This window comes from Apodemus sylvaticus, chromosome X, assembly GCF_947179515.1.
Source record: "Apodemus sylvaticus chromosome X, mApoSyl1.1, whole genome shotgun sequence".
In the NCBI taxonomy this organism is placed as follows: Eukaryota; Metazoa; Chordata; class Mammalia; order Rodentia; family Muridae; genus Apodemus; species Apodemus sylvaticus.
The window spans coordinates 21549649-21575820 of record NC_067495.1 but is presented as its reverse complement, the minus strand read 5'-3'; the positions used below and the strand labels follow the sequence as shown (position 1 = coordinate 21575820).

Here is a 26172-nt window from a genome sequence, read left to right as displayed (position 1 = left end):
CCTACAAGTTGCACTAATAAATGCTTGGAATACTACTAGTAGTTAAGGCTTAAATGTTTTCATGCCAATTATATTAAAGGTAACAAAATCCACACAAAACAAAAAACTATTTAAACTAAGATAACAGCTGTAAAGCTGCCAACCTAGGGTCAACCCCAGAATACTGCAGGGGCTTATAAACCATGACGATTTATGGCTGGAATGGCAGAACCAGCCACTACTCCTAACCTGACATTTTTAGAATGGCTTACTGAAATCATTAGAGAGCTTTGATCTTATCTGTTTTACTCAAACTAATTAAGAGCTATAAATTCTAAATCAACTTTAGGATAAGAAGAAAAAAGTCATTTCCAGAACTCAACAAGTCTTGTGCTTGCTTCCTTCCTCCATTCCGAAATCGTTAGACAAAAACAGCAAGTTCTTTAGCCCACAGATTTTTCTGTGTATTGCAGGTGGTAACAATGATATTTAAATAAAATATGCTTTTTAAAAATGTCTAAGTATATTTCAGCAATAATGAAAATAAAAATTGAAAACAAGTTATTTCCAGGACACCTAATCATTTCATAATTTATATTTCCCAAGAAAGGTACCATTTTTCAAACATTCAAACTACCAAATAACTAAAACTGTTATTTTTTCCCCACAAACTGTTTTTTTCTCTCTTAAGCTTTCCTTTATTTAATGTTAGCAGTGTCACACCTTCCACTAATATTTTATGTTTACATAATGGCCCTAAAGGAAAAGAACTCCAAACTGGTCTCGATTTGATAGGAAATTAATTTCTAACTTCATTCAATGATATTACAACAGTAAGTCTTTGATTATTAACTACTCAGTTTCAAATGATTATTTTCCCAATTTGGTTTTTGTGCCTAATTCAATGCTTTGCTGATTATCAAGGGAAAGCATGCTAAAATTGTTCCAAACATCAAAGAAAATCAATTTCTTAATATTCTTTTAGCAGAACAGGATAAGGAAACAAAGTATAATCCTAAAGCTTTGGAAATCACAGTCCAAAACAGAGATCAGCCATCTGATCCTGGAACGAAGTCCAGTCTACTGCCTGTTTTTTGTTTGCTTGGTTTTCGAAATAAAGTTTTATTGACATCCAAAAAGCCCATTTTCTTAGTATCACCCAATACACTTTTGCATTGTAATGAATGACAGCTGACCAATCAAGGAAGTGACCACCTAGTTTTCAAAGCCTGAAATATTCACTCATTTATCTTTGACAGAAATAATTTGCTAAGCCATGCTCTAAAATGTCATAGATATTAAAAAAAAAAATTAGGTTTAATGCTCTCAAGGCAGCTGCCATTTTTAAGAGTCCTCACAAGACAATATGCATTCTCTACCATTGTACCATTATAGTTAAATTAAGTCAAATTTACTGACATCAGCTAAAATATATCTAAAGCAGAAATTAAAAGTTAAATGTATGATAACGCCACCAAAGACAGTGACTCCCCTCTGAGCATGTTCATGTCTCTGCCCTGGATAAGCATACCTCCCCTACAGCGTCCGTCTGAGAGCCAGCATCACAAAACTGCTGAGGGGCACCAGAGTTACCAAGTGCACCTGTGCTGTGAGAGAAATCTGGCAGCGTGTCCACAATGGAGCAGCTATTCTTGAAGCTGTCAGTAAGCTTGGCCAGACTCTGGAAAAGAGTAAGACAAGTTCTGTGAGTAGAGATGGCAGTTTTTTTACCTTAGAAGTAGCTGTTTCTTTCTGATTCAAGGAAGTCTACAGCCTGTGACTAGAGAGATCTCCTACCTTATTCTCCATTAGCATTAGATTTTTCCCAAAAGCATCTTTACCAGTGCACATACTTTAAATAAATCTGTTAGTCATTTAAGTAAAAGAGAAAGTAAATCCTTCTGATAACACAATCACAAAATAGGTAATAGTTATAAAGCCAATTTTATTGTTTTTTTAAATGTTTGTGTTTCTTAAATATAAAAGCATTTCTATTCCAAATGCCCAATTAGTAACTGGGTTACTAAGTTGCAAATATGCATGCCCCCTTACATTTTTATAGGTAATCCAGAGATGAAAACCATCTCCCAGACCAGACTTTTATAACCTGATTTTCTACCCATTGTGCTACATGGTCAAAAGTAATCTCCTATAAATGTTAGTATGCCAAAAACTACAGAAAATTGTGTGTTCTGGCACATGGACTTTGTTTGTGTGGAGGTAGAGAGAAATAGGATTGTTTTCTTTTTCTTTAGGCTGTGGAACCCATTCACTTTTGGCATTGTTGAAGACATCAGAATCAGAAAGGACAAGTGTAACAGAGCTTAGGTAGTTGGCTTAGAACTAAAACAAGGATTTTTGGAAGGGGCCAGTTATCTTGAGTTTATATAAGATAATATCTTACATCATATATTTATGAGGCAAATTTAATGTTTACTTAAATATGCTGTAAGTACACAAAATGCATATATATATTCCTCATGAAATATTTATATAGCAAATATATAACCTGTAATAAAAATTAGAGATAGATAGGCAGGCAGAGTTTTCAGGAGGCGGCCTTAGCTTTACCTGCATCAGATCCCGTCGCTCCTTCTCTCCTGTACAAATGGCTTTCTTAATAGTACGGAGTTCATTCATTATAGCCTGGGCTTCATCCAGTTTGTAGTTGGTATGAGTACTTGACATCTTCCGGTCAATCCTTGTTTAAAAATTAAAAATTAGAGTTATTCCACATAAAATCACAATATCCTTAAAAAAAACAACAACTACCCAAAGGTATCACAGAAAGGTAAGAAACAGTTAAAAGCAGAGTTTAGGTATAGAACAGCAAAGACTCCATGAAACCTTCCTTCATTTTAGCAAATACAAAGACCTGAGACCTGGTTAATGAATGTCTGCCTTTGCTTCAGGAGGATGCTGTGCAGGAAAGGAGGCTTCTAAGCCTCCACTAAGCAGGCTTGAGTAATACATGAGATTGGATAGTCTCAGCTGAGAGGACAACCAAATTTTATTCATTTATTCTCAGCATTCTCACATCAGTGGTCAAATATGTTTATCAAACAAACTTATGGGTGAGATTTGTATGCCAGGAGAGGATACGGAAAACAGCAAGAAATGGTATATTTCAATAAAATACTTGAAAACAAAGATTGGAATTTCTCTTGTGGTGCTGGGGATAGATTCGGGACCTTGAACAGGCTAGGTACTACTACTACATTATATCTTCAGTCCTCAACACTTGGAAATTTATGCCTTCTCCATGCATTTCATTCTAGCTATCACTTATCACTCCTTTCTATCTCCTTGTTACTTTTCTTCAGTCGAAATAGCCATCCAGCAATACTTCCTTCCTTCCTGCTTCCTCCTTCTCACCCCTCTCTCACTTCTTGTACTATCTGTTCATTCACCACTGAGTCAACCTATGCACAGAAAGGCCTGGCTCGGAGTAGTAGATACAGGACACAAAGCAAGACCAGACTTGGCCCCACCTTTCAAGAGCAGGCTGTTTTGAGAGCATGTCCTCTGTCACGTCTCCCATGGCTATGTCTCAAGCATGGGAAGCCCTTGAGGCTAAAAAGATGGAGAAACTAGTCTGGATGTAGAATGAATTCCTTTCCTGGAAACCAGCTTCCTTACTCTTCAGCTTCCAAGTCCACCATTACACAGGTTCTGGGCCTAAAAGTTTTCCCACAAGTTATCCTAAAGATCTGGATCATCGGTTGTGAACCTAAATTGCCTGGTTTTCTACTACACAAATCTGGCATGCTGTGAGTAGGAGTAGAATTCCAGCTCCGCCACTCATTAGCTGTGGGACCCTAGGCAAATCAATCATGTCTTTTGATCTACTTCCTTGTATCTCAAATAAGAATACTAACTACTCCCACAGGCCAGGCACAAGATTTAAGGAGAATATGTAAGGAAAGGACTCACCTGGCAGAAGGCCTAGAATGTAATGTTTGTAATGATTATTATCAAGATAATAAAACTACTTGCTCATTGGAGAAAAGGTATTAGGTTGCCAACTTTACTATTTCATTATTATTAATAATTCCAAGACATATATGACACAACACAAAGCAAAGCTAAGAACCAGAGTTGACCTCACCTACTAGCATCCTTAGAACAGACAAGCAAATACAGAAGTAAGAAACTGAGTCCTGGATGGAACAGGGTGGTAGAACCAGAGAGCATTTCTCTGATAGCCATCAACTATTATGAACATTTACGAAGACAGAGTCTAAGTCCTTTCCATTAAAAGATAGATACAAATGCACCTTTGGATGACACATATTGCATAACAACACTCCTAAACCCTATCACAGTCTGATTCCATAGGCCACAGCTCTACCTAAATGACCATGAGATTGTGAAAAAGAATAAGATTAGGGGCTAGCAAGATGTCTCAGAGTGTAACTGCAGTCACTATTCAAGCCTGATAACTTGTGTTTGGCTCACAGTACCTACATTAAAAGCCAAATATAGTAGTAGCCTAAGGTGGAGATAGGAAAACTGGCTGGAAGCATATGGGTCAAATTACCTTGATATGCAACACCTCAGAAATAAGCAACCCTGCTTCAACAACATAGAAAGAAATAACCAACTCTCAGAAGGAAGGGGGGGGATATTTAGACCCTGTTTCAGGGATACCCTAGAACAGAGCAGAGAACCCAAGTAGGCCTCTGGGCCACATACAATCTCCATAGTTTTCCTATTTTGTATAAAGTTGTTTGCCTAGAAGAAAATGGGGAAAGATTTTGCTGTAAGAATTGTGAAAGAAGGATCTAAAGAGAAGGCTTAGCAGTTAGCAGTTACGAGCACTTAACTTGTAAAGAACCTGGGTTCAGTTCCCACTACTCTTATATGGCAGTTTACTCTAGTTCCAGGAGATCCAACAGTCTCTTCTGGACTCCCTAGATACTAAGCACACACATGGTACACATACATACAAGCAGGTAAAACATTTATAAAGTAAAAATAATTATTAAAAAGTGAAAGCAATTATATGATAATTTCAAAAACTAAGAGCCTCTGAGAAACCATTATCAAAATTGTTGCACTTTATTACAAAATGCACTGTTACATAAATTATGTTATTCAATCATGTCATAAGTACTATGATATAAATAGTATCTAGAAGTAATTCAATACATCAAGTACCAAGTAGATGACAGAATCATGCTGCATGCTTTACACTGGGCATACATTTAAGCCATGGACAGATCTATAAGATAAGCATGATCCCTGTGGACTTTATAATGAAGAAGTTGGAGTTTGCAGCAATTAACTAAGTGTCCAGATGACAAGTTAATATGTGTCAGGGCAAGGATTCAATATTCACCCATATACTCCCTAGTTTTGAAACCTACACAAAATCAGAGTAAGGTGATGTTCCTCCAGTGCATCACACTATCACAGACTGGCCAAGGTGGGACCAAATGGATTTTTGTAAGAAAATACTGGGCTGGAGAGATGGCTCAGCGGTTAAGAGCACTGACTGTTCTCCGAAGGTCCTGAGTTCAGATCCCAGCAACCACATGGTGGCTCACAACCATCTTTAATAAGATCTGATGTCCTCTTCTGGAGTGTCTGAAGACAGCTACAGTATACTTACATACATACAATAAATAAATCTTTAAAAAAAAAGAAGAAAATACTTGGCAAAACTCAAATTGCTTCCATTTTGCACTCACAATCAGTTATTATCTAACAAAAACATCAATGGGAATGGGATCCCTTTTCTTCCCTTCTTAATTTACTTATCTAAGTCTTCCCTCTAATTTCAAAAAAAAATTCAGGCGGAATGTAAACAAAGAATATAGAAAATAAAAATATTAAAAAAAAAAGAACTCATTTCATGCTAAAATAAAAAAAAAAAATTCAGGCAAAGAATGGTGACTCTAATCTATAATCCCACTACTGACAAAACTAAGACAGGAGGATCTTAAGTTCAAGAATGGACTACATAGTATATTTTGGGTCATCCTGAGATATAGAGTGAGCCCTGGCCTCCAAAAATAAATGTTTATAGAAATTGTGGTCAAATTCAGGTGATCATCCAATTATTTTGTCTTTTACAAAACATTAGTATGGTCTACTTCATAAAGAAATTCATAGATATCTGCCAAAAACTCTTATTTTTTCTAGTTTTATTACTAGGAGTGCAAATCAGTGTTTATGAGCTACATTTCTACTAAGAGAAACATGCTCACTTCTCAGGAAGAATAAAATGTAGCACTAAGAAATACAAAAGCTCTTATGCAGTATAGAAAAAACAAAGACTCAATAATCTTTTGTTTTCCATATTCTATGTTTTGTACATAGCTTTAGGATAGTTGAATAACTTGATGAAGTCTACAAAGCCTGTAAGAAATACAATGAAAAGGCCAAATAAGGCTCTTCCAACCAGTACTCATCCTTTTAATCACTAGATTAACAATATACTCACAGCCAAGGCCTGTGTGAAACCCAAATGTGGTCCCCAAATCCTCTTTAAAGTTTTTTTCAAGAAGTTGAAAGAAAAAGGAAGAAGAGCTACCAGTCAGAGATATTTTTTTGTTTTTGTTTTTTCAAAACAGGGTTTCTCTGTAAAGCCCTGGCTGTCCTGGAACTCACTCTGTAGACCAGGCTGGCCTCAAACTCAGAAATCTGCCTGCCTCTGCCTCCCAAGTGCTGGGATTAAAGGTGTGCGCCACCACTGCCCGGCTAAAGTGAGATTCTTTTTTTTTTTTTTTTTTTTTAAGATTTATCTATTTATTGTATGTATATAAGTACACTATAGCTGTCTTCAAACACCAGAAGAGGGTGTCAGATCTCATTACAGATGGTTATGAGCCACCATGTGGTTGCCGGGAATTGAACTCAGGACCTCTGGAAGAGCAGACAGTGCTCCTAACCACTGAGCCATCTCTCTAGCCCCAGTCAGAGACATTTAAGAGATGTTTATCATCAACTTTATATCATATTGCCTTAAGGTTTCCATTTTTGGTGATCAATTGAAATGCCAGTAGAATTCACTAGCAGCAGAATAATAAAGACTAACACCTTAAACCCTCAACTTCAAGAAAAGAGCTGTCAGTTCTCTAGAGCTACTCCATGTTAATAATGAAGATCGAAACACAAAAGAATAAATATTTTTGTTACAACTACTATATTTTACATTGGTAGTTCTAGAAAAGGCCTTGAAAGCACATCAGGAAATACTAGCTAGCAACAGCAGGTCCTCTGTGGAATGCTAGGTCTGTCCTTTCCCTGGGAACAATGCTCTTTTTGTTTCCACCCCATTTCTGTGCAATTTTCTGCTATCTTAGTACTGCCTGATGAGGGTTACACAGGCTGTACTTTATGTTCATGTTAGTAGGATACTGTTAGTGAAACCCTACTCTAGTTGTGCACAATTCCATTTTTTCCTGAACTTCTAAATCCCCAGAAAGTGCTAACTCTCTTATCTAGTAATGCCTCAGTTTGATATCAAATATTCAGAAGTGTGCAGTCACTCTTATTTATGGAAAAAAATGGGTGTAACTCTATCCGTCTTACCTTAACTGGGAAGTTCTTACATCAATCGTAAGCCTGGGAGGATCACTGAGTGGCAGGAATGACCCTAGTAGAAACTGGCTGTTGGTCTACTTAATGGACACTCCTTTTAGTAATGTGAATAGCAGGCCTAAGTAACAGGACCTCTTAAAACACGGGGCTCAAAAGAAATAAAATCCAAAATGTAGAGGGGAAGGAAATAATTGAGCAGTTAATAAGAAGATAACCAGGTCAATGCACAGATCTTCCTGAGATTCTAGAAGCTCAGGAAAACCTTTAGATTGTACTAAAAGCAAGTGCCCCCAGGCATGCAAAGAGCCAGCGTGGTAGGAAAGAGGGCTGGCATGTAGGAGAAAGAATCTAAAGAGAAATGAGGTTAGTCCAGGAAGCTAACTCATCATGTCTAGCTAATATTCTAGGGGAGAAAGAAGGCCACCTGAGAGTCATAAGCTGAGGAGATATTTAAAAAGAATCTCTGTGGTTACTCAAGAATCATGAATCAAAATAGTGGGTCAACTCCAAGTGGTCAGAGTAGAGTCTGTGAGAAGGATGGCATGCCAGGTGTGGAAATATCACACCATAAACAACAGATGTGGTAACAAGGGGGTCAGGGCAGCATTCTAGCCATCATACCAGTGTTAGGGACATTACACTTTTTAGGCAGACAAATGCTTCAATGGGAGAAACTAATGGAAAAGCTGTGCTAAGTGCTGTGCTAAGTGAGTGGGCTTCTTGTCCAGGACATCTCAGATACTAGCACAAGGTTCACTTCAGATCTCCTAACAGGGCACTACCAAGGGGACTTTGCCCATACTGGTGAGCATATCCAGCCCATTGTTTTGTTTTGTTCATTCCAGAATCATTCTTCAGTTTCTATCTCCTTCCATTTGCCTCTGGACACTAGTAATGTGAATAGCAGGCATAAGTAACAGGACCTCTTAAAACACAAGGCTCAAAAGAATTACATTAAGGTAATTTTCAAGTAAGGTTTCAAAAACTTGTAGACTTGAGAGTCCAGTGATCTTTCACTGAAAAGGTCACATAAGACTTTTTTCAGGATAAATGATATTTCTATTTTCGGAAGACTTTTGCAAAGGGTCCTGCAAGAAATGCAGTAAATAATTCCCTTATATGCTGTCTCTTGTTCATCAATGAGATATACAAAAATGCCACACCATAGCTTGTCAACACATTCTGTTAGCAAAGCCATGGAAAATAGACACTTTTATGTCAAATGGCAGGGAGACAAAATGAAGCAGCTGCTGTAGAGAAACTGACATTGTCCAATATATAACAAATGTATTCATCTTATGACCAAACAATCAACCAGGTACTTATCTTGAAAACTATACATGCACAAAAAGAGGCAGAAAGCTTATGGAAAATACTATGTATGGCTATAGCAAGCTACCAGGGAAACTGTGCAGTACACATAAATTCTTTTCCTGAGAAAAATCAGTTTTCAGAAAATAAGAGGAGGAGAAGCACATGTGAAGAGATTTAACACATACATCAAAAAAAAATGCACTGAGGGCCTTATTGGAATCTGGAGGCAAACAGAATGAGGAAAAAGGAAAGCATACCGCTGATTGGGTGACTAGTAAGTGAGATAGTAGCACTCAAATTACATTCCAAAAAAGCCTACAGCTTTAGGAAAAAGTCTTATCAATTAAATGTGATTTGGGGATTTGCTGCAATAAGAACTTAGGGAATGAGACAGGGCTACATATTTGCCAAGACTAGTCACTGTGGGGTTAAAATAGGGAGAAGGCTGTAGAATTTCTCTCTAGTTTTATTTGTCTTCTATCACTGAAATCTTGCATCTCTTTCATGTGTGTGTGTGTGTGTGTGTGTGTGTATGTGTGTGTGTGTGTGTGTATAATTTTATCATTAATCCAGAGACTATATCCAAGAGGCCAGCTCCCCTCCACAAATATTTACAGCATATATAGATTTCTTTTTAATACAAAAGGTTCTTTTTTCTTCCCTTGGATCCAAGCATAATGATGGATTTCCTCAGAGCCAGGAAATTCACCAAGATAAACAAGTCAAGTTTAAAATGTTATAAGAGGCCAAACTCCCATTGAGGCGCTCTACAGTTTCAGGGAAGCAAGAAGAGCAGGCAATTTCTAGAGAAAAACTTAAAGACTAATGCCTTAGACTGTGTTGATAATTGAAACAAACAAACAAAAAACAAGAAAATAAGCTTCACATTTATGTATAATAGCCCATGTGCTATATGGTCTTAGAGTCAGGATTTCAAGGTGACAGCAGGATGATTTTTCTTCTCAAAACTTTTCAATGAAAAATACTAATGCGTATGATTTGATACAAATATAAATGACCAATCCTCAATGGCAGAAAATTAATTAGGCTGTAAAATTCTCATAGCCTGTGGAATTCAAGGCAAGGCACCAGCTTGTATTTCACTTCCAAAGCATATTTAGCATACTCTAAGTGTCTGTGTTTTCTCTTTTTTCCCCAGACAGGCTATATCACATAATACAGTAAACACAAACAAACAAGGTCGATTTCAATACAGCAGTGACATGCTCTATTAAGAAGAGTTCTCTCTGTGGAGCTTCTTCCTGGAAGGCATTCGAAGCCTGGGCTGCTGGTAAGGCTCAGAAATGAAGTAAGCCCCTCAGGACCAAGGCTAGGTCCCGAATTTCCTCTGTTACTTCTAGACACCCCAGTGTAGGGTGGGTATCTTCATGAGCTCTAGCAGACATGAGGAGCCTGCCTATGGCAGGAGGTAAGTTTGCAATGACTACTCCCAATCATAGAGTCTTGCAGACAAGCAGAAACTAACTAAAAACAGTATCATAGCTCTCTCTTCTAGGATCCCAATTCATATTCCATGTCAGATGCGGACATGAAATTAAGCCTCTCTCTCCCCGTGCTCATTTATAGCAAGAGAAATAGAGGCCATCTCCTATCCTTAAGCCACTTACAACTACACTAGATGCATCACTCCCAAGCAAGGCCAAAGGAAAGTCCATTTCCTAGTTCTAAGCATATTTCAGGTTCCATATTATTCAGTCTTAACTGGACATTAAAAACTTTATATTCAAACTGGCTATCCACAATGGGCCATAAGAAGCACTGTGCACCAAGCAAAGCAATTCCCACCAAAAGCCACAGCCTTCAGGGAAAGGTACAGTTTGGCTCCCCTGTGAGCCTTGGGGCTGCTGTACATCCTCAGATTCTTTCTGAACCCCACTCAATTTCCTCAGAACATTTGCAAATAAAAAGTGAAATGGACTGCAGCTTCCTGCATACACAGAACTCACCATGAAAATGTCAGATTATCCAGCATCATGGAGTAAATCTACTAGGAGCAAAGGGCACCATAAGCAGGAAATCAAATTCCTATTCAACTACATAGTCCAGGCAACTTTTGATAACCTCTCAGATCCATTTATTGGTTTGCTTTTATTCTTTATTCATCCCTTTTACAAGGAAGCATCCTAGAAAGTGCTGGGTGATCTAGAGGCTCACTGGATGATGGCAGATGGGGTAGGGAGATAAAGAGCCTGCATCAGTACACTGGAGAGCACTGTTGCTCATTTAGAGGACTAAATGAGCAACAAAGCCAGTAGCCAGGAAGTATAAGGTGACAATGCAACTTCCAACAGAGCAGTGTTGGAGAAGGCACTTGATTTGCTTAAGACAAAACTTTTACAAGAAGAACAAAAACAGCTGTGCTAACTGACAAGTGCTAATTAAAAGAATCTCAGATTGCAGAAGTGAAACAGGCAGACCACACAAACAGACTCCTCAATGCTAGTGAAGAACAAAGAGGGAGAGTTGACTTTAAAAGCGCTCAGATGGCATTATGCTGATCTGCCTATCAAAACCCACCTGCAGGGGGCATGCCTGTGTTTCTGAGAAATGGCCATCTTTTAACATTCCTGGGAATTAGAGCCAAAGAAAGTGGGCTTCCCCAGGCAAAACCTAACAAATCCTTTGTTTTGTGTCTTCCCTGGCACCCAGATGACTTTAATAATAAAAGGGACAAATAAACAACCCTGAACCAAGCCAATCCTGGCTGACTACAAAAGTCAGTCTTGGGACGGATAAGTGGCTCACAAGTTAAAGTACAGCAGGATAAGCAGCAAACATGAAGACCCGCATTTGGATCTACAGAACCCATGTAATTATCAAGTGGGTGTGACAGCCTGCCTATGAGTCTAGCACTCAGAAGGTAGAGAGAGGAGTTCTGGGTTACACTGAGAAACCCTACCTTAATGAATAAGGAGGAAACTGATGAACACTCCCAAATGTCAGCATCAGGCCTCCACATACATGACATACAGCCCACACATACTCAAATATGCATATACAAATATACCACAAATACATGTGAAAAAGAAAAATTAGTCAATCTCAATTTAATGTTTAAAACTAGAGTCTGATGTGTTCAGATCATACACCCCTTACACAAGGCTGAGGTAACTACACTTGTCAAATATAGTAATCTATTACGCCCTCACAAAGACCAACAGTGCCCTCATATTTGTTATTGTGTTACAGAGAGTAGATTCAGGATACAAAACATTCTATGCTGGTCATCTTTACCAACCACAGTAACCATGCAGATAGACCCATACCCTTGTTGAAGGTTAACTAGGTACCAGGTAATTTTGCACTCTGGGCAATTGAACTTCACCAGCACTGCTAATCAACTGCATATTTGTATCTCCCCCTGATTCTTCTGTTGAAGTCCTATTTTCTAATGTAAAGATACTTGGAAAGGTGCTGGAGAGATGGCTCAGTGGTTAAGAGCACTGACTGCTCTTCCAGAGGTCCTGAGTTCAATTCCCAGCAACCACATGGTGGCTCACAACCATCTGTAATGGGATCCGATGCCCTCTTCTGGAGTATATGAAGACAGATACAGTGTGCTCATATAAAATAAATAAATAACTATATTTTTTTTAAAAAGATACTTGGAAAGGACCAGGGGTTAGACAAAGGCATGAGTGTAACCACAAATGTCCTCAAAAGAAAGGGAGAGATATCAAAACTTAAACAGCCTCTCTCTCAGCCCTGTAAGGATACAGTGTAAAGGTGACTATAAGTCAGAACTGGGTCATTTCTAGGAATGCACTCAGACTTCCAAACGTCATACAGAATTATGAAATTAAAGAATGTTTGTTAAGCCCCAGCTGATCACCAACACTGTTATCATCAGTAAAATACTGACTCTTGTTCACTTAATGTGCTGATTTAATACAGCTTATTAATTATAAAATATCCTCCTCAACCTGTTTGTAGTAAAACAGTTCTAACTTCAAGGGTGTGAAAAGGAGGAAGATGTAGGTGAAACCATCTGACAGTACTTTTTATAATGATGCAAATCTATAACCTATGCTGCCCAATGTCTAGCTGCTAGCCTCACGTTTCTCAATTGCCAGAATTTGCCAACATCTGGATCAGTGGTTCTCTATGTGTTGGTTACAATGTCTTTGGCAAACCTCAGTCTCCAAATATATCCACATTACAATTCATAACAGTAACAAAAATTACAGTTGTGAGGTAGCAATGAAATAATTTTATGACTGAGAGTCACCACAACCTGAGGAACAGTATTAAGGTGTCACAGCATTACAAAGGTTGGGAACCACTGGTTTGGACACATTTCAAGTCGGTCACAATGCTACTGATAGCTGGTATGTAGAAGTCAGGAATGCTGCACAAATTCCTTGGTGTTCAGGATAGTCTACACCAATGTCATCTAGCCCAAAATATCACTATTGTCATGACAAAGAAAAATATGCCCTACCCAAATGTGACTATTGAGAACTTCAGGTGTGACTACTAACACTGATGAACTAGATTGTAATTTTATTTCAATTACTTTTAGAATTATAATATTTAAAAGAAACTAATAAAATCCTGAATTTTAAGGTAAACTGTCATGTGTGTCTTAAGCAGTACAGCTATAATAATGTATAAATGCAAAAAATGGTTTTATATCCCACGTATTTCCATTTAAAGGAACAAGGTATCTTCAAGAAAAAGATTCTGATATTTGAGATCAGAAAATAATGAGCATAAATAAAAGCATAAAAGTGAAAGTCTGAAAGTTTTTGAACATGACATGTCCAAACACCAAATGTGCCAGATGAAAAAAAAAAAAAAAACACATGAAAATGCTCCCATGTACACATGCAAGTAACTTACTCTTGTAGCGTCTCCACACCCTTTTCTTTGTATTGGAGTTCTTGCTTCATTTGGGCCAGCTCCCGTTTTAATCTGGAAAGCTAAAAACATTTTTTTCCAAAATGATAAATTATTTTTTCCAAAATGATAAGCCATGATAAATTATTTATACAATAGCCATCCAAGTTCTTCCTTAGCATTCAACTGCAAGGATCATTCACTCTCCATGATTCTAGAAAACTGTCTTGCATAAACTTAAAAATCCCCAATCCTAAGGAGTGTTGTAGAAATACTGTCTTCCAGATATCACATGTTATTGCACTCATGAACTCACAGCAACTGTGGTTGTCTCTCAAGACCTGCACAAAAACAAATCAACCAAAACTCCAGCATAGATAGGGAAGATGCTCCCTTATTGAGGAGTTCTTATCAGTAGCAGCTTATATGGAAGAGAAAATAATCTTCGGACATGGCCACTGGTAGACTTCCCATACTCCCGTAAATATCCTCATACCCACATACATACAGGCAACACTAATTGGACACAGGCTCCCAAAAAAGGGAAAAGGAAAAGAACATGAAGTTGGGAAAGGGATCTGTTTAGGGGCACAGGGAGAGTGCTGGAAGAAGGAAATCAGCGATGGATATGATCACATATCATTACATACAGGAATGAAATTCTCCAAAGGATAATTTTTAACTCCCTGATCTGGCAGGTCATATGCAAGTAGGGAATGGTAAGTATTTATTTTTTGAGAGTAACAATGTACAAATCACACAGCAAATAACATTTTGTCATTTTCCCTTGTACTTACCCCTCATAGATAGTACCAAGGATACTTGTAGCTTCTGACTACCTGAATCTCAATCCCCTGATAAGGTTCATTACACAGATTCTAAACCTACTCTACTTCTCCATCAAACCACCATGAAATAGGCCTACAAAACTTGCAAGTTCACAAAGATGCCCAGGTGGTTTTCTTTGCTGTGACCAATCTTCAGAACTAAAGCCTACTTTAGTAGGCCTACTTTATGGAATTGCACACCAAAAAAGAAGGCCTCATTATTAAGACATTTCCTAAGCTTCATCACAAAACATTATATGGGTCCTCTCTCAGGCAACCAGGTGGACAAGAGTCTAAAAAATGAGACAAGGTCTCAATTAAAAAATTGAGAAATTAAAAAATTAGGTCTCATCAAGGAAGGATCAGCATCCTGTTGATAAAGTGCTTCTTTTTTTTCATCCAAATGATATTTTATTCTGTATTAGGCTAAGTAATATATGTCCCTCTGTATACTCCACATTCTCTTTTTTTTCCTTTTTTATTAGATACATTCTTTATATTTCAAATGTTGTTGCCTTTCCTGTTCCCCTCTCCCAAAAAAATCCCCTAACTCATCCCCTCTCTCCCTGCTCACCAATCCACCCACTCCAGCTTCCCTGTCCTGGCATTCCCCAATACTGGGGCATCTAGCCTTCTCAGGACCAAGGACCTCTCCTCCCTTTGATGTCCAACAAGGTCATCCTCTGTTGTATATGCATCTGGAGCCATGGGTAACTCCATGTGCACTCTCTGGTTGGTGGTTTTGTCCCTGGGAGCTCTGGGGGTACTGGCTGGTTCATACTGTTGTTCCTCCTATGGTGCTGCAAACACCTTCAGCTCCTTGGGTTCTTTCTCTAGCTCCTCCATTGGGGACCCTGTGCTCAGTTCAATGACTGGCTGAGAGTGTCCCCCTCTGTATTTGTCATACACTGGCAGAGCTCCCAGGTGACAGCTATATCAGGCTCCGGTCAGCAAGCACTTGTGGGCATCCACAATAGTTTCTGGGTTTTGTAACTGTATATGGGATGGATCCCTAGGAGGGGCAGTCTCTGAGTGGTCTTTCCTTCAGTCTCGAGTGCTCTATAGGGGCTGACCCATTGGGACTAGCAGCCCAAGAAGAACAACTATAAAGGGTCAAAAGTGATATCCTAATGGCACAGAGATTCAGCCCTGTGATAATAGGCCATGACATCATGCCATCTTCCCAAAAGACTGAATAGTCTACCTTATGAAATATGCAATGGATCCTGGCTCCTTTTGTCTGATGAGAAATAGCTTTTAAAACACAACTTTTTTTCTGCCAAGGCAAAACAAGTGAAAAAGCAAAATGCAACAATAATTCAGGAAATAAAAATGTTACCAATGTCTTAGTGTTAGCCATACTGATGATCACACAATGAATCATGTTATGTATTGTTATGTAAAAATGCATACAGTGGGGCTGGTGAGATGGCTCAGTGGTTAAGAGCACTCACTGTTCTTCCAAAGGCCCTGAGTTCAAATCTCAGCAACCACATGGTGACTCACAACCATCCATGATGGGATCCTATGCCCTCTTCTGGAGTGTCTGAAGACAGCTACAGTGTACTTACATATAATAATAAATAAATCTTTGGGCCAGAGCGAGTGGGGCCAGAGCAAGCAGAGGTCCTGATTTCAATTCCCAGCAACCACATGATAGCTCACAGCCATCTGGACAGCTACAGTGTACTCATATACATAAAATAAATAAATCTTTTTAAAAAATACATACAGTGCTTCTAGTTGTAGAAACCCTTCTTTTACTTACCCTATCCCGACGACTTGCTATTTCTGCTTTAATCTGGTGTGGATCATACTTTGTATTAGTTGAATATCCAGAGAAGGCTAAGAAAAAATGAAAATATTTTACTTTATATTAGAGTATTTAAAACAAATAGACAAAAGGAACTTCTGATTCATCATGTTAATAACGATTCTCAGTCTGGGCTTTACACGTAAGCACTGACTCCTAAATAATTAACATTTAACAGCCTCAATAATTTTTGCATTAAGATTTACTAAATGATCACATAAGAAAACATAAGCTCCAAGTAAATAAGCTGTTTACTTCTACTACAAATCTATGATGGGTAAAGCCCACACAGACGTAAGGGAAGAAAAGATTATGATATGGAAAACTATTCTTTCTTTGTTACTCCCTTTCCCATATAAATACACAGAAGGGCCTAATAGACTCATGTTAACTATTTTATTCTCCATGGTTGCATGTCAAAGGTTTTATCTTTATTGTCTATACTCTCCACATGGATAATTGCTGACATGAGAAAGAAAACAAAGGAACACTGAAAATATGTAAAATTATATGACAGTTTTTTAGTTCTGTCAAAATCTAGTTACTATGTCAGCCTAACCAGATTGAGGCAGTCTACCCACAAGTTACTTGTTCCCTGGAAACTGAAGTAAGATGTTCACACTTTGATTCTAGGTCTGTTTGAATGTCTAGCTAAATAAATCCACAGATTCTTAAACAGTGTCATACATCTGATTTAATGCTTTTTAAAGACATCATATCTTTAAATGGTTTAAATCATATTAATATGGGGTGAAGAAGCCCATTTCTGTCCTCACAAAGCTGCAAACCCTTTCCTGCATTCCAGTGGCTGATACAGACAGTAGCTGCTTCTCCTCTCTCTCCATGCTCTTGCCTATCTAAGCTGTTATTTTTTCCCTTCTGTTTCTATCACCTTTGTTTATATAGCTGGATTCTTGGTGGTTTGTACTATGGTAACTTGATGTCTATTCTCTTCCTCAGTTACATGGTTTTCATCTGTGAGTCAAGCTACCCAATCATCCTCAGCCTCCTGTGATTTCAGTACCTATGACAAACAGTTCCTCTTATAGTTAACTTAGATGCTTACAACTAGAATTTAATTCAAGATCCTTCCCTCACTTTATATTGGAAAGGACATCTTAAAACCATCAAGTAGCTTACACAGCAGGATTATTTAAAACTTCAATTAGAACCACATCCAAAGTTAATTTGAGCAGTTCAGAGCTACTATTTTAAAAACAGCTCTATGGAAAATCTACTATTTAAACCCCATTTAGTCAGAACTTCAAACAACTGAATATACTGGAAATAAATATCTGGAAGAGTGCACTGTCTGCCAACTTTATCTCAAATTGTCTTATACTTAGAATTGTGATCTCTCAAAGACACGGAGAAAAATATTTTCATAACATAATTCCTAGCTGGGTGTGGTAGCTCATGACTGTAATCCAGGATTTGGGAAAGTGAGACAAGGGGACTGCTTTAAACTGAGGGCTCGCATGGGCTATAGAGTGAGACCCTGCCACAAACAAGAATAAAATCTCCAATTCTTAGGCTAGGAATATAGATCATTCATAGAAATCTTCATAGCATGCAACAGACCTGCATGCCCTCCACAAACACCAGTATTCTATCTTAGATAAGAATGTCTTTTCAAATTCTATAACTTTCAGTGTTACCCAATTCATGGATTTCATTTAAGATCAACAATGAATGGCTCAAATAATATTATTTTCAAAGATTTAAAATTCTATATGTAAGGGTGTTTTGTTAGCATGTACATCTGTGTACCATGGAGTGCTTGGTGTCCATGGAGCCAGAAGAGGGCATTGGATCTCCTGGAACTGGAATTTGTGAGCCACCATGTAGGTGCTAGGAATCAAGCCTGGGTCCTCCAGAATTGAAGTCCGTGCTCTTAATAGCTGAGGATATCATATCTCTAGCATTTTACACAATGTTCTTAGCAGACAAAAATCATTTATATAAAATCTCGACATCAGGGCTGGGGAAAATGTTCAATGAGCAAAGTACTTGCTATGCAAATATCAAGACCTAAGTTTAAATCTCCCAAACTCACATAAAGCCAGTATAAATCTGTAATCCCAGTGTTCCTACAACAAGATAAAGATAGGAGAATAGCCAGAAGCTCTTGGGTATCCTGGCATACACAGATGTGAAAGGACAAGATGGCTTGTCTCAAGGTGGAAATAAAGACCAGTATCTAAGGTTGCCCCGTCACCCCAACACACATGCTGTGTATGCCCACATTTGTACCCATACCCCATAAACACAAAATCTCCACATCACACACAACCCCTACACCTAACTTAAAGACACACCCCCCCCCAGTTAAATAGCTAATAAGCAAATGAGACTAAGGGTTGTTAATCTCCTCCCTTACACTCAAGTTAAACTTGTTAACTTAAATCAGGAGGATCACCCCAATAGTCAACATCTGCAATCCTTCCCACTGAGGCTCTAAATTAACCAAAAACCCTAGTAATAAAATTCAACAACATTAGACTCCATGTTAAGAACTAGTAAAAACAGAGCTTGGGAGAAAGCTCTGTCCATTAAGTACCTGCCACAGAAGCTGCATAAAAAGCCAAGCACTGTGGGAGGTGTTTGTAATTCCACTGCTGAGATAGCTGAATCCCTGGGACTTGCTGGCCAGACAGACTAGCCTAATCAGTGAGATATACTGTCTCCAAGAAGTAAATAATAGTAAGAGCAAAGTAAAACCCCTGAAGAACAATACCCAAGGTCTGGTCTCCACATACATTTGCACTCAGATGCTCATGTGTGCCCCCATACACACATGTGTACACCTGGACATGGACACACACACACACACACACAGAGAGAGAGAGAGAGAGAGAGAGAGAGAGAGAGAGAGAGAGAGAGAGAGAGAGAGAGACTATGTAACATGGAGAATCACCAACCAAAAGTTTTCAACTGTTCCTGCTTCTGAAACTTCATAGAAAATAATAGAAGGGGACTTGAGAAACACATGAAAGCTGTGATGGACATTACTGGACATCTACACAGCAACCTCTCCCTAACAAAACTGTAACACTGACCAGTAGTCATCCTCAACATACTTAAGATCTAGATGGTAGTCTCAATGTAACAAGACTATCACTTCAGAAGCTCCAAACCAAATCTCAGAGAGACTCCATTATCCATGGAGATAGTGTCCAGGCACATGGGTTCAGGCACGTCTTCCATGTCTACAGCTAAAACAATATGAAATGTCAGCTTTTACTGCACTGAAATCATTTCTTTTACTCCCTAAAATTAAGAAAGTCTATCTCTGGGATGAGGGACAAGGCAATCCAAGTATCCAAGACTGCAAATATATTTAATCTCTAGATGCTAAGAATAGTTGTGAACACTGGCAAAACTTTTAATAGTATAATTCAATTTATAAATAAAATCCTCACTTCCAGTAAATCTATCAGAACCACTCTGAGAGTCCAAAAAAATACCTTGGATTCCCTTTGCACAGCACACATGTCACATTTATTACAAGGTGCCTATCTCCAACCCAATGTTTATAATAAAGACCAGACATCTACCTCAAGAATTTCTTCTCTATTGACAGTTCAATGTAGAAAGGCATTAAATAACTTAAGGAACTTGCTTAGGAATATAATATTGCTTTAGATGATATAACAATGTTATAGCTTTAGCTGGATCACAAAATGCAAAATATTATACATATTATCACAAAACTGCCTTTCAATTGTATTTTACCTATTGTCAGAAAACTCTTTATCAAGTAGAGAAAAGAATGATGTTTCCCCTCTATAAGGGAAACATCTGAGTTTGTAGTGACTTGACCTAAACTATGCCATAATTCACAGGAGGAACCACAGATTTTCTTTTTTTGAGCTCTTGGGGATTAGCTCTCAGTAAATAGGCATGCCCTCCTGTAGCCTTCAGAATTCAGGCTTGCTGACTTAACATGTGAGAAAAATGCTGATCTATTTTTCTTTGGCCTGCTCCAACCTGCCTGTGGAAAGGGAAACAAAAGGATGACAGAATTGCCTAAAGCTCTCAATCCTAAACCAGACAAGCAGATGAGAAAACCTTTAGCAGAGTGCCGATGGAAGATAGTCTGAGTGGGATGGGCTTGGAGCCTCAGAAAGAATGTTGGCAGCACTGATGGCTGATAAGGTCAAGCTTTGCCACCACCTGACCAAGGAATCCAGGATGAGTCAGCATGTTCTCACCGGAGATAAGACTGCCTCTTTCCCAGGCACCCAGAGACACTTTGTGGCAGCTCAGCTCATTCTTGGAACCATGATAATAAAGTTACATTCCTGCAGCCAGATGGGACAAGTCACAGTCAATCTAGACCACCAGACCTCAACCCAGGAATTACCTGAGGAACTTTAAAGGAACAAACAGTAAAATGTCTAACTCCATCCTTAGATAATTAACAGGCATTAGCAGTTGATAAAGGCCCTCTCCAGGAGACTTGTTCCCATGGTTGACAACTGCTGGTTTAGACTAAGGGATAGAACTTTTTTTTCCATAAAGAGAGAAATATGAATTATGTTTGTTTGGCTCTCTGGGCAATATAGTCTGTCTCAAATACCTGATTCTGCTGTTTAACTGCCATAGATAATAAGTGAGTGAATGGTTATGGCTCAGTTCCAAGAAAATGTTTTTGCAAACACCTGCATTGATAGAGTTTAGCCTGCAGGGCTAACATAGTTTGCAGACCTGTGGCTCAGAGTACAATTTTACCCCAGGCAAACATTTCTTCCGAAGGCTCCTGTGAATTGTCACATAGTTCATATGAATTCAAGCAGAGGCTAGAGTTTCACAAGAATGAGGGAGTAACTACAGAAAAAAATTGCTGAGATAAAGAATGCATTAATCAGTAAAAGGAAGGCAAACAGGGGAATATGTTGCAATGAAACACGTAGGAGAGAGTTCTGCAAAATGGAACAGTAGGAAAAATAGAGATATGTCCACCATAGAACTGCTTCATCTCCCGTGATATACAAAGCATTAAATAGGACTGTATACCAGGCAGTGAGCTCAGGTGCTCAGTTTGTGATCTCTGTTCCTGGAGACATGTTTGCTCTAATTCAGCAGAACATCTGAGTCTGTTTTAGTCAGGAACAAAAAAAGGTCAAGGCGTGGATATTCTTAGATACCAGATGGCCCAATATTGACACAAAATCTTTTCTTTCTGGTGAATAAAGCTTCATTCTGGTGATTCTATATAGCTCAGGGGTAAATGTGTGAAGGGTGTGGACATAATGCACTTCCGCTCCTCCAATTCTCTCCACACCCTCTGTTCCAGCATTAGACATGGCTGTTCTAGTTTGTTTCTATGTTTATCACTGTTGCCTCATTTTCCTGACAATCAGCCATTAAGGATAAATTTTGTCCCCTACATTTAGTTCATACCAACAGCAGGCATTATATCTGTGCAAAAAAATGAATGGATAGTTTAATGATCCAGTGTGGGACACAAGAAAGTCAAGAAACAGAAAGTACTCTCCCTTGTAGTTGTCCCATGTATTTTGCATAATTTCTAGACACCTTATTAATTTATAGTCAGTCAGTTTCAGATAACTTGAAAATGGAGGAGTGCCAAATGTATTTCAAAATTGCAAGCAGCACTTCTGAGATGCCTCTTCCTTATTTAAGAAAGAGTACAGAGCACTGAAGGTCACAAACACATATGGGTTCCAATTTAAATTCTATCATCTCCTAGGTACATAACCTTAAAGAAATCTTTAGTCCTACAGATATTGTTTCTCACTCTCTTTTCTTCCTATCTCCTTTCCTCTGTCTCTCTCTCCTTTCTCTGTCTCTCCCCCTCCACATTGAGGTTTGTGCTTGTGTGCGCACGTGCTTGCTCATCTGTGTGCCAGAATAGATGTATATGCTAGTATGCATGCAAGTGACTATCAAAGACAGACACAGATTTTGCTTCTTAAGCAGCAACTTTTGGAGACAGAATTTCTCACTGGCTTGGAACTTGCCAAGTAGGTTAGGCTGACTGATTCCCTGGGGGATCCACCTGTCTCTACCTCCCTTAGTACTAGGATCAGAAACATGTGCTACCACACCCTGTTTGCATGGTTTCTGGAGATTGGACTCAGGTCCTCATGTTTACAAGGGAAGCACTTACTAAACTATTTCCCCAGCCTCATATTCAATTTCTTTATAGAACAATGAAGATCATATCTTGTGATCATGATTGGCAATCATACTAACATATTCAAAACACTAGGTTATTAAATACTGTTTTGCTTTTGCTTCAAGTTATTTCAATAGAGAAAATTAATTAATAGGAAGCAAATCTAGGTAGACAGTGCTCTCTCAGTTCCCAGTACCACAGCAAGGAGCTTGCTATCTCCTTGCTTGACCAGTTGGCATACAGAGAGATCCAAAGTAGCTGGTTGGAGCCAAGGTGTACCACGGATCCAGCCAGAAGAAGCTCCTAACATGGTCCCAGGTCCTCTGTTGTGGCATATAAGACATCTGTTAGATTACAGATATTTAAGCCAACAGAACTCTACTGAACTTTACCCTGTGGCTAGAAAGAATTCAGTTGAGTCATGACTAGCAGGGTTTTCCTCATTGTAATCAGTAGCTCAGGTTAAACAGAACACTGAAAAGACCTGGTGGAAACCCTAGGGACAGCAGCCACTTGATAAATCACTTGGATTAACTCCTAGATTCCATTCATAGCTGACTTTTTCCCTGGTGAGCTGATAGGCCCCAAGAAGCTCAATTGGCATCTCCAGCTCTTTCCTGAAAACAGACAGGCCCAACTCTGGCCTTCAAGATAGGTTACTCCTGGATATACTAGGTTTAGAAGGTTACTTCTGGCAAGTCAGGTGATAGAACCTGTTTAACATGTCCTAACATCACTATACTTAGAGTCATAAGTTACTTCTCCAAGTAAAACAGAAGTCCCTTCACAAACAGTATCTTGAGTCTTTCTAACTGGAAGAAGGAATGTAATTGAATATAATTAATTTGCCTAAATGTCAAAGGAATGAAAAGCCCATAGAAATATAAAAATTGATCTTGTCAGTGCCTCAGTTCCATTGGACTTTTGAAAAACCTTGCTCCATAGGCTCAGCACCATACTGGCCTCACTTAATCTTCCTAAAATCAAGTACTTTAAGGATATCTGTATTTTCAATGTCATATACTGCTGAGTCTCCTCCATGCTCAGGCCAAGTTAACCTAGTAGTTGCCAGGTCATAGAACATACTTTCTTTTGACTAAGTTTTCCTTCTCCAGTCACTGACAAGAAAGTTCTTTCAAGTTTTCCTGACATATACTCCTTCTCTTTCCTTCCTTTTTAAACAAAATTTGGTTTTAGATTTATTGATTTTATTTTATGTGTAATATGTTTTCCTTTTTTCATTTGTATGTTGGTGTGTCACATGTGCCTTGTATTGACAGAGGTTAAAAGAGGGCCTGGGATCCCCTGGAACTGGATTTATACAGTTGTGAGCCATCAGGCAGATGCTGGGAACCAAACCCAGGTCCTTTGCAAGAACAAGTGTTCTTAACTGCTGAGCTATCTCTCCATACCATTTATTGCCTTCTAAAGTCTGAACTGAGATCCATTCTTAGAGACGTAACCAAAACATGTAACAAATAAAACACATAAGCATTTCTGGAAAGAAATACAACACTAGTTAGGTCTAACATAAAACAACAATCGAGCAACAAAACACTGCCAATATCCACCTCTTCTTTAGCTACAAAAAGTGCTAATCTTATATTAATTAAACTTGTTTCTGTTAAGGAACTTTCTGTAAAATTAAAAATTGCTAACTATATGACTTCAGACCCAAGTATAAGCCAATGCTTCAGCTCAGTGCAATCTTGAGTCTCTAAGTCTATGACCTTCTGATACTATGAGAGGACTACATGATGGGCCATAAAAAAACCATAGAATTATAAATCAGCAGCAACTATACTCCTTTTAGAAGTCCCAGCAACTTATTTCTAAAAACCTCCATGTGTCAAAATTAATTCACAAAAGAAAATGTAAAGAAATAGAAAAAAGCCCAGTGTGCTACATTTTGAGGGATGGAGTCAAACAGAACTTAAAGAATTTATAATTTGAAAGGGTATGGAAAAAAGTAAAAATGTTTTAAATCATTAACCTACAGTTCTGTTTTAATAAAACTAGAAAAAGAAAGGGGTACCGAGATGGATTAATGGGTACAACACTCGATGCCAAGCCCAAGGACTTGAACTGGAATTCTGGAATCCACATGGTAGACTAACCAGCCAGTCTAACCTGATCAGGGAGGTCTAGGTTCAGTGAGGAACTGTGTCTCAAAAAAATAATGTAGAGAGCAATTGATACAGATCTCTAGTCTCTATTCCATTCTGACTTGCAGTACAAAAAAAGCTATGATTGTATCTCAAGTGGTCAAAGCTCTGTTACCAGAGTAAATACCTGGTAATAAAGCAGTATCAGTAGTAGGTTCCCCACTACCATGTCTTAACTAGACATAGGTATTGATAAAAGCAAAACCTAATAATACCAAGTCCATACATATTCTTCTCTTCTCTCCTCTCTCCTCTCTCCTCTCTCCTCTCTCCTCTCTCCTCTCTCCTCTCTCTCTCTCTCTCTCTCTCCCTCTCCCTCTCCCTCTCTCCCTCTCTCTCTCTCTCTCTCTCTCTCTCTCTCTCTGCCTCTCCAAGGTCGTTGTTTTGGAAAGGGTCATGAATGTTTAAATAGTGACTGTTCACATCACAAAAGGTTCTGGATTCTGAAACTGAACCTGGATCCTTCTACACCTAGGTGCCTGGTAAACACTAGTAAAATGAGAGCCCACCTCTGGAAGCCTCTAAATGGAATCCTCCAAGGTTCCTTTTGAGATCAGCAGAGAACAGCCTCTTATTTAAGGATCAGAAATACCTGGGTTAGACTTCCTAGTGTTTGATCAATGAAGTCCTAAATCCCAGGAACAGCCTTTACACAGCTAGGAGACTAACATAGCTATAGACTCCTGGATCTCCCCACTCAGCACTCAGAAAGCTGCTCTGTGGTTTTCTCAAGAGAGCATCTCTAAGCAGAACCCTCCATGTGAAACTTGGCAATCATGAAATGAGAACTTGTTTCACATCATAGCATGAAATTGTATGGATGTTTACTTTTTACCATTCATACCTGATTTTTCTTTGTTAGTCACCACAATAGTCCAGAATCTGGATGCAACACAGACAATGTAATAAATATGGATTGCCTAATAGTATGTGACTAAGACTCTACAAAGTTGACTTGCCCAAATACAACTAACTGACCATATTCAGAGAACTCAGCCAAGATAGTGGCTTTAAAGAAACAGATGTTCATTGAAGGAGACAAGTCAACTCACAGCTGGTATATGAACGGCCATCATCCTCACACAACTTGTGCAGTTGTTGATATTCTTCCTGAGCTAGTTCAAATCTCTGTTGTTTGATCTGGTAGATTTCTTTCTTGGCATTGAGAGCCTCCTGGGCTACAATTAAATACTCCTTCAGCATGCGTTCTTGCTCTCTCCTCCACTGCTCTCTTGGATCTTCAATCTGGGTAAGCTCTGAAGTGAAAAAGGGAAAATCACAAATGAGCTGAGGGTGAACTCTGCAAGTTGACTGATAGGTGTTTACATGATTAGTTAATTAACTAATTACCAGAATGAACAATATGGAAGAGTCTACATCATGAACCTTAATGAAGAGTGGCCCACCTTCTACTGAGGTACCCATAGCTCAGACAAGAAAATGCTACAGAGATAAAAATAAAGGAAATACAAGAAAATAAGCATTGGCGATGACCCTAAATGAGCTCAGAACTGTAAACCT

At 38.6% G+C, this 26172-nt stretch overlaps 1 protein-coding gene across 1 annotated transcript in view; it reads right to left on the bottom strand.

The window, feature by feature from the left end:
* The window catches only part of Wwc3 (WWC family member 3), a 108744-nt gene that overhangs the window by 39228 nt on the left and 43344 nt on the right, over window positions 1-26172 (bottom strand). Inside the window, exons 3-7 of the mRNA XM_052171024.1 lie at window positions 25704-25907; window positions 16297-16373; window positions 13705-13784; window positions 2551-2680; window positions 1511-1660 (exon numbers count right to left, since the gene is read on the bottom strand). Coding sequence (XP_052026984.1) covers window positions 1511-1660; window positions 2551-2680; window positions 13705-13784; window positions 16297-16373; window positions 25704-25907 — 641 coding nt within the window. The remainder of the gene's footprint in view (window positions 1-1510; window positions 1661-2550; window positions 2681-13704; window positions 13785-16296; window positions 16374-25703; window positions 25908-26172) is intronic.